Source organism: Macrobrachium rosenbergii, chromosome 2 (genome assembly GCF_040412425.1).
Source record: "Macrobrachium rosenbergii isolate ZJJX-2024 chromosome 2, ASM4041242v1, whole genome shotgun sequence".
NCBI classification, from domain to species: domain Eukaryota; kingdom Metazoa; phylum Arthropoda; class Malacostraca; order Decapoda; family Palaemonidae; genus Macrobrachium; species Macrobrachium rosenbergii.
The window spans coordinates 43,158,079-43,168,012 of NC_089742.1; the positions used below are offsets into that span (position 1 = coordinate 43,158,079).

At 40.9% G+C, this 9,934-nt stretch overlaps 1 protein-coding gene across 1 annotated transcript in view; it reads right to left on the reverse strand.

Moving 5' to 3' along the window:
- Nucleotides 1-742: 742 nt before the first annotated feature.
- The window catches only part of LOC136842879 (uncharacterized), a 465,824-nt gene continuing 456,632 nt past the window's right edge, over nucleotides 743-9,934 (reverse strand). Inside the window, exons 9-10 of the mRNA XM_067110786.1 lie at nucleotides 4,427-4,490; nucleotides 743-850 (exon numbers count right to left, since the gene is read on the reverse strand). Coding sequence (XP_066966887.1) covers nucleotides 743-850; nucleotides 4,427-4,490 — 172 coding nt within the window. The remainder of the gene's footprint in view (nucleotides 851-4,426; nucleotides 4,491-9,934) is intronic.

A 9,934-nucleotide genomic window follows, 5' to 3' on the forward strand; every position in this document is an offset into this window, starting at 1 on the left:
CATGACCGATTCGCACTCTTAACACTTGAAACAGCAGGAATGGGCCACAACAAGGCCTGAGATGCCATACGAGTAAATAATAGCAAGTCTGTGGACAACATTTTGTAATGTCGAAGAAAACGAGACGTTCATATTGCTGCACACATCAATTTCAGGCATTGCAAAGACAGGAGTTGCTGAACGTTTCAGTCTGCAAGAACTTCCCTCGCCTTTTGAAAGAAGGCAGGTTAAAAGGTCCTTACAGAGGAAGGGAGAGAATTCCCAATTTGGAAAGCAAATGGTGGGAAGTACTAACCAAACTGGTCGACCTTGTAGCTTACGATTCTTAAAAAGGCACACCAAGGGCCAGCGAGTAGCAGCGGCATGTTCATCAAGAAGGTGTCGGGAATAACACACAAAAATTAACTTTTGAACAGGAAGAGGGAGGTGATGTTGCCACGAAGGTGGAGTAAATTCAAGATAAACGTAGGAGCCTGGTCCTTGATTAGACAGAAAGCCTTTGAAGCAACTTCGGTTCTAAAGGAACTGGTCTGAGAGTAGACTTTACGACACCTGAAGAACGCCACCCAGTCAGACAGGCTCAGTTATCTCATGGTCTGTCCCTCCTAGGACATGCTGCTGTTATCTTCAAGCCTATAATGTAGAAAGGTCAGAGAGTTATACTCTCCAAATTCTCTTACTTTATTGTGAAGGTAGGAGGAGTATGAAATCATAAGATAGGTAAGATACTGAGCTTTGAAGCCTAGAAACGTCCTAAGTTTTGCTGGTCCCATTCAGAGAAGTCCTCCACACCGGCATTAATAGTATTACTTGAAATTAAACGAGATTGAGAATGGGTCTCTGAGGAGGTCTAAGAAGGCAAGGAATTGGGAAGGAAGGACTCCTCTGGATATAAATGGGAGAAAAGAGGAAATGTGGATGATCCCATTGAAAAAAGGGGGAGAGAACAGACCCCTGCGTAACACCACTAGTGACAGGGAAAAATACACTGGTCAACGAAGCAGAAAAAGAAAATCAGTGATGAGAAAAATGTCAGAGCTATCAGCCAAAATAAATCTAAGAGCGATAAAAGAAAATACAATTTCCTGGACTTCTCTTGAGAACGACCTGTAAAAAAGAGAAACAATCCACTCACTGACCTCTAGCTGGAAATTACCCCAGTGATCCCTTATCGATATCCCCCCGCCCCTCAAATTCCCCCACCTTACAATCCCCGCCAAAATCAGCAAGGCTACACGTAACCCCATTTTTACCGGGGCCACGACGACTGGTAGTTTAATACCAGTAATAAAGTCTCGAGGAAGAACCCGTTCAAGAGATCCCAAACGGTATAATTAGGAATTTCCTATACTGATGGCCACCCAATTAGCTACCCCACTACGCCTACGCCCACGTTGATGGCTACCTACTGACCGGCCCACGCCCATCGCCGGACCTCACACACTTATCCGCATCCAGGACAAACTTTATCCATCACCTTCGGATGGATGCTTTTATTACGGTGATCGCCTCGTTCGTAAGATCTCCGGATCTTACGCTGGGTAATGCGGTCCGTCTCGAGTTGAAAATCATCAGTGTGAATAAGGATCATTAAGTTACAAATTGCCCGGTCATATTTCCCTTTGATTCTATTTAGATGTATTTTTTTGTAAATTGGATTTAAAGTACGTGATAAAGCGCATTCAATCGCGTTTGCGGTGTGTTTAGACTTCGCTATGCACGCACGCTGACTGGTCAAAGGATCCCGAAATTAGTTTTCGTATCAATACAACGCCTTGATAAGATCGGTAGTGTGAACTCGGCCGCCAGAGTTCGTGGTCTCATGCCCGTTCCAAGCCCGAATAAAAAAAAAAGGGGATAGTTGAGCGTAGGGTAAACGCTATATCCTCGCAGATGATACCAACTGTTAATAGGCCTTGCAACAAGCCTTAAAAGTTTTGTGCAAGAGGCAGTGGGTCTTAAGAATAGAATAAAAATAGAATTTAGGCCAAAGGACAAGAGCTGGGACCTATGAGGTAATTCGGCGCTGAAAGGGAAATTGACAGTAAGAAGGTCTGAAAGGCGTAACAGGGGGGAAAACCTCAGTTACACTATGAAACAACTGTCAGAGAGGGTGGGAAGTCAGATGGAAGAAAGAGAATATAAACGGAAGTATAGTAAAAGGAATGAAAGAGGTTGCATCTAGGGGCCGAAGGGACGTGCAAAGAACCTTAAGTAATGCCTACAGTGCACCACGTAAGGCGCACTGACGGTCCTACCCCCTACGGGAAACGGGTGTTAAGGACGTGCGAAAGGCAACAGTCTATAAAATTTCACGGTGGTGCAAATGATTTTTGAAAGCAGGACTGAATAAATCTGTTGGGTGCAAACCCTGCCAGCTGTTATTTCGATTTGCTATCAGCAGCCTCGCTCGTTATAGCTCCGGCCGACCGTGACATCAGAGCGACCCCGGGTAATTACCGGCAAATCATTGCAGTGTGTAATTCATTAACCGGTTTCGAAACTCCGAACTCTTGAATTACGTGACGGCGCAAATTTCGAAAAAGCTGTAATTAGATTACGGCCAAAACCCAATTCGAGTTTTCAATGTGCGTGTGAACTAAAACACCGCTTTTACTGCGCTCATAGACTGACACCGGTTTCGAGCCCAGATAAAAGAGGAGAGTTACAAACAAAGTTGCAACAAACATTAGCAGTTTCACGCAGGAGGCAATGGATACAATGAGGCCAGAGGCCAATAAAGTACGAGATTATGTAGTGTGCGAGTAAACGCATTCTCATAAAATAATACGAAAACTTTCAAACCTTCAACAAACCACAGCAGTCTTGTACAAGTGGCAGAAGGTTATATAATAAGGCTCAACAAACGATTGCATTCTTACGTTATTGACCGGTAAAGGCCAGTAATATGAGGAATTAAGTAATGTAAGGCAACCTTTAAAACGTACAAATTCTCGAAAACGCCGGCGAAGCTTCCCCCAATATTTTTGTGTTGCCACGAGTCGCCCGCAAGGTAATCCGCTATACCGCTCCCGGCGGGTCAGCCGTTATCACTTAATCCCCCTTTTAGTGTCTCTCCGCTTTGGTAGTGGCTCCGTTACATTTCAACAAATAAACAAGGAGCTTATCTTTATGGCTGAACAAATGTAAATGGCGGCCGATTGTCTCTTTTCGTGAACTCCCTTTCTCCCCGCTTTTAATTGTTTGTGCTCATGAACTTTCTCTAGCATGATTTCTAATGAACTTTCTAAATATTGTTTATTTTTACTCAACTGCCCTCTCTCTCTCTCTCTCTCTCTCTCTCTCTCTCTCTCTCTCTCAATTTATGCAAGTGAGAAAAAGCAAAGCAAGATAATGTATTGCAAGGACCTCCACGAACTTGCCCAAACAGCCTGGAAAATTTAAACGCCACAAACGATCATAATACCGTTAATATTTTCTCCAGTGTCTCGTGCAGCTCGTTCTCAACTAACGCCTGCACAAAGGCCCCAGGAATGCAACGCCTTTAAAGAGACATTACGCAAATTGCTAACGATACCTCGCAGGATTTGCATACTAAGGACGAGTAAGGTCCACGCTATCGTAATATGCAAAAAAAGCTTTTGCATGTCGTAGCTCTGGCGGGTGGGATGGAGCGGGATAGAACAATACCAGTTGCCGGCTGCGTGAGATAGAGGGATATATGTGAGGGAAAGAAATGATGGGAAATTAAGTACGGAACAGTAGGGCAGAAATATAGGTGGGGGAAAGAAATGAGGAAATAAAGTACGGAAGAGCAGTGCAGACCCATCTGCAATTTTTTTAACCACTTATAGTGGCTTACTTTAAAGCACCCCGAAAGCGCATACTCCCGCCAGTGCAGACCTCTGGTAAGATGTATTTACATTCATAATATCTGGATTAGTCCTCGGGATCCGGATAAAGACTTACAGGTTGAAATAAAGTATAAGCCTCCGCTAGTCTTTTATTTTTGGCGTTTGTGATTATTAACTTTGGTTTAATATACCTATGGTAAGGAAGCTTGGAAATTAAATTTCCTTTTTGGAAAAACTGAAACAAACAACTCTTGGATTCGCAAACTATCCGACTGATTTTACAACCAATCAACTCTTCCTTTGGTTTATGGTTGGTCAAAGAGAGAGTAGTTGAAATCCATCAATAAAACTCTACAACATCTTGTGGAAAGACGGAAAACGAACAGAAACGAACGAACATCTAATCTCTGTAGTTTTAACGTTATTTCTTAACAGCGAATTCTTAGTCGTTCACATGAACGTTTCGCTCTATTTATGACGTACAGACAAGCTTATGAATTAGCTTAAAGAAAGGGAATGCACTTAACGGTTTTTTTTTTTTTTTTTTTTTTGCGGAAACGCTTTCAACAAAGATTAGCTAAAAAAATAAACAGAAATAAATATATACTCACCTCACAGCTATTTATAAAAGATGAAGCAGAAGAAGGTGAATTCGCCGTGAAACCTGTTACCCCTCTGAAAAAAAAAACGAGAAAAACTTTGTATTATGAACACTTGATATGCAATTTGCTAGACTAGACGCGCTCAGAAATATTTTGATGCTTTGGTCAATAATGATCGTAAAATTGCTATCCTCAAGCAACAATTTGCAACGTAGACAGCAATGGAAAAATGCCCAATTCGAAGGGTGTGTGATAACAAGTGATAACTACGCGTAACAACGGGTCTTTAACGTTTGTTGGTAGTAAGATAACAAGATACGAGAGCAAAATAGGTAAAAAAAAAATATATTAAGAAATGAAAACGTGTTAAGGACGCTTAGAGAGTTCTGTCACCAGACGAGTAATACAGTAATGATGAAAACACGGAAGCAAATACAATGTCGCTCTTCAAAGGCATCCCTCTCTCTCTCTCTCTCTCTCAGTCTGTTCTTTCACCAGAACGCTAGGGTATTAATGACTTAGCCTCTCTTTTTTCCTCTCTTTTTCTTTAGTGTCCTCTTCACCCTGAAGCTCAGGTGCTGTTTAGTTCTCTGTCTGTCTGTCTCTCTCTTTATCAGCTCCTTCTTCGCCCGAACACTAAGGTATTAATGACCGAGTCTCTCTCTCTCTCTTTCTCTCTTTCTCCGACTCTCCTATAGTGTCCTCTCCACCCTGACGCCCAGGTATTATTTGATTCTCTCTCTTTCTCTCTCTCTCTCTCTCTCTCTTCTCTCTTTAAGAAGGAAACGCCTTGCACTGTGCAGCACCTACCCGGCCATCAACGACCAGCCTCTCATTTTTCCACCCCTCGTCGGAATCATAAATTCCGCTGCTATCAGCTGTCCCATCTTAAACTAATCCCTCTATACAATCTCCCAGAGAGAGATAAGTAAATTAACCTCTCACATTGACTTTCAGTTACGTTGATATAGTCAGCTGATACACTACACACAATTGTTTACAGATTATTCCAAAGGAGTTTGCGAGTGGAGAATATTATGTGCTAAGGCGGCAAGGAATTGATTGAGATGGCACAGAGGGGCTAATGCTATTTACATACAAAGTGGTAAGGGATTCGAGCGCAGAGAGAGAGACGGACAGACAGACAGATAGAAGGAGAGAGAGAGAGAGAGAGAGAGAGAGAGAGAGAGAGAGAGAGAGAGAGAGAGAGACTGCATAAAGAGAGAGAGAGAGAGAGAGAAGTGACGGGGAGTGGGAGTGAAGACAGTCAGAAGATTATTTTACATTCTACAGTACATAAACTACTTGCAATCGAATTTTTTTTATTACTTCTATGTAATAAAAAACAGTATTCTTGTCATTATGGAGTCTTTCAATAAACTATTTGTTTTAGGCTTTACAGACCCAAAATACCAATAAAACAATAATCTTTGTTACTGACAATGACATTCAATTACGTTGTTATCTCTCTCTCTCTCTCTCTCTCTCTCTCTCTCTCTCTCTGTGTTCGTAGCATAATTCTGCAAGAAACAGCATATACGTAACTGTAATTGGAAAAGAATTAGAATGATGCATGATAACCATTTGTTGCAGACTTCGCCAAAGAAACAACTGGCAGTTTAGACAATTATTATATTTTAAAGTATGCTAACATTCATATGGAACGAACATACAAGATCATTAACTGCAAACGCAAATTTACAGAGGGCAGAATGCTTATATGAAAAAAAAAGTGACAACAACGTGAATAATAAATGTGTTTGTGTGTATGTATGTATGTGTGTATATATATATATATGTTGTATGTATTTATATATATATATATATATATATATATATATATATATATATATATATATATATATATATATATATGTGTATATATATATATGTGTGTGTGTGTGGGTATAGTGTGCGTGTGTGTCTGTGTGTGGGTATAGCGTGTGTGTGTGGGTGTGTACATATATATAAACAGGACGTAAGTCAAAAAAAAAAAAAAAAGGTGCACTTATAAATGAAGAAGGCTCAAAAGGAAGAGCTAAAAGTGGTTTGCTTTTGCTCTTGTCTTGTATTTTCCCATTCTCGGCTCGCCTGACATGGGTGTGTATAAACAAGCAGGCAACCGTTAAACAACAGAATAAACCTGTAGGCAAAGCTAATCACTGCAAGGTTGTAGCTGCTTCTGCTGAGAGAGAGAGAGAGAGAGAGAGAGAGAGAGAGAGAGAGAGAGAGAGAGAGAGAGAGAATTTATTTCCTGGATACTAGAGGCAGAAAACATCAAATTTTTTTCTGAGAGAGAGAGAGAGAGAGAGAGAGAGAGAGAGAGAGAGAGAGAGAGAGAGAGAGAGAGAGAGAGAGAGAGATTATTTCCTGGATACTAGAAAGAAAAAGAAGACTCATAGATAGAGGTTGAGAACATCAGACATTTTTTTTCTGAAGTTTTGTGCACAGAGAGAGAGAGAGAGAGAGAGAGAGAGAGAGAGAGAGAGAGAGAGAGAGAGAGAGAGAGAGATTATTTCCTGGATACTAGAAAGAAAAAGAAGACTCATAGACAGAGGTTGAAAACATCAGACAATTTTTTTCTGAAGTTTTGTGCACAGAGAGAGAGAGAGAGAGAGAGAGAGAGAGAGAGAGAGAGAGAGAGAGAGAGATTATTTTTTGAACGTTATGGAGAAAAAAAGGAGGCTTACAAAGAGATACAGAAGTCATCACAGACAATTCTTTTTTTTCGGAAAGTTAGGGAGAGAGAGAGAGAGAGAGAGAGAGAGAGAGAGAGAGAGAGAGAGAGAGAGAGAGAGTCAAACATTACTGTATCACCTAGAAGCCAGGTCAAAGAAGAGCGCACCACTAACCTGTCTCTGGGGCATTTTCAAAAGCACATTTTGATACCTTGGGGTATAGCAGCGAGTAAATGACAGCCCCGTGCCACCAGTTACTCGGGGGATACAATGATGATTACCATCTCCAGGACCATTAACACCGCCCCCCCTTCCTACCTATCCCACCACCTTAACCTTCACCTGAATGCCCCCCTCCCCTACCCTACCTCCTTTTAACCTCCTCCCTCGACCTTCCCACACACACACACACACACACACACACACACCTTCGGACGTGTAAGTGTTGAAAGTTCGTGATTACGGATCTGTGATTTGTGACGGCGATAAAGAATAACTTGTTTTGGAATGGCGACTTTGTGTTTTTCCTCGGTGTCGTCTCGGTTCATTGCTGTCGTAATCGTGGATTGTGGCCAGTACTCTGCGTCGACTTCCCTCCATCACCCCCACCCTGACCCCAGCCTCAGCCTCTGTCTGTCTCTCTGTAAAAACTCCCCAAGAGCGGGTTCGTATATCTGTCTACATCGTGTCTTCTCCATCTCTATCTCTCTATCTAACTTCTTAGTTGTCTCTGTCTCTTCAGTATATGTGTTCGTCTCTTTCTTGCTATTTTTAAATTTCTAGCTTATGCGTTAGTGTATGTTCGCATCGTCTCTCTCTCTTTATTATATCCTGCTCTCCAGATCTCCAGTAAACGTTATCGTGTATATATTACCATCGTCTATCTTTCTCTTTATCTATCTCTCTAAACAGCCAATAATATTCACCTAGACCTGTTTATCGCAGCCTGTTTTTTTTTTTTTATCTAAATCCCAGTAATTGATACCGAAATAGATACGTTATGCCCATTGAAGATCGCGCTGACAGATAGGATGTGATGATAGCGTCGGCGTGAGATTGGATTCTTTCAACTGTACACTTTAAGAGTATCTGATCTCAGTTTATGGGTTCGGAAAAGGGATTCGACAGCATTTACGCAGGTATAGATGCTCGGAGACTTTTCATTACGTCGATTGATCTATCCCTTGTAAGGAGACGGGTGAAAAGGTCTAGATTACTCGATAATTAATGTTTTAGAGGGGGTTAATATTTTGTTATCGGGAAAATAGGAGGCGACAGGTTGACCTCCAAGGATAAACACGGAAGGTAAGTGTAAAAGGCGCAGAAGCCGAGAGACTCGTCATTACGTTGAATGATTTATCCATTTTAAGGCAACACGTGAAGTGCTGTTGGATTCTTTCATGTTTAAAAGGATAGAAACTTTTTTCTATCATAATAAAAAAAAAAATAAAAAAAAATGCTTATAGGAGAATTTTGTATGTTATGAATTAAATTTTGGATGTCATGTTGAGTGATTTATGTCTTGCTACGCTCTTATACGTAATAATAGCCATCGTGGACATGAATACAAATAGCTACCTGATTTTATCTATGTCATTAGCTAAAATGAGCAAAGCAACCACCCATTTAGAACAATCCTGAAAAGTCAGTAGCTTGCAGAGGAAGCTTAATGAACAGAATACCCACGTGAGAAAAAGTAAAAAACCAAACCTTCCATAGAAAGGAGATGGAAGCAGATCAAGATAAAAATACTAAATAAGTAAATTTAAGTAAAAGATATGACTGTATACTTCCATGAACTGTATAAAAAAAGTTTGCGATGCACAGCGCTTCAAATCACAGTGTTTCCAACATTCAAGAACCTCAGCATGAAGATCACTCTTAATTACTTACCATCTTTACTTACAGACTGTTCCAAGAACAAGACGCCGTGATGGCATCATTCCAGCCCAAACTAAAACGAGCGAACGAACGAACGAACGAACTCCAAAGAAGACTGGCCAGCAATTTTCCAGTGAAGAAGAGTGAACGCTATATACTGAGACTTGACTTCTTACTGCATCCAGCAAAGGAAAGACTATTTAACATAAGAATAAATCTAATCTATTTTCTAGCTGGGCAAATGATTCTTATTAGCTCATAGAAGAGGTTGGCATAGGCCAATAGCTCTGTCTTTGAGGAGCTAAAGGAAGCATCCAACACTATTCAGTTTACTGGGAGTTTTATCTTGGCTACAACTAAAATGTGGAATAGTTTACCTAGTGGAATTGTGAAACTTTTATCTCTCTGGGGAACATTTTAAAGAAGGAGCAAATTCATTCTGCCTTCTCTGCTTGACGCTTCCTGAACTCCTCAGGTAGCTTCAGACATTTATTATTCCTCATATTTATTTATTGACTCACCTTTCCTATAACTTCTCTCTCTCTCTCTCTCTCTCTCTCTCTCTCTCTCTCTGCAGTCTGATTTCCCTTTGGAACCTCGTAGGTTTGTAGTTTGCTGACTCTGTCCATAGGGTTCTTCAGCTGAAGATTCAAAGAAAGCAAAAAAAAAAAAAGAGAGAGATTACAGAAAAACAGTGCCGTATGAAACTTGGCTTTCCTATGGCTTGTCTGAAATTATGAAAATACCTGTCAATTCTCACCGGTAATTTCTGTTATTCATTTACCTAGACTCCATGCTTCGTTGTGACCAATCGCAGCTTGCATTTGGCAGCTTGGTTTGTTATAAATTTCAGTAACGCAGTTTTTCTACGAGGAAGGGGTGTTGACCCTAAGCTCAGTCCTCCACTTTTATCTTATTTAGTCTTCTGTTCGCATTCAGGTCTCATTATGACCCATTA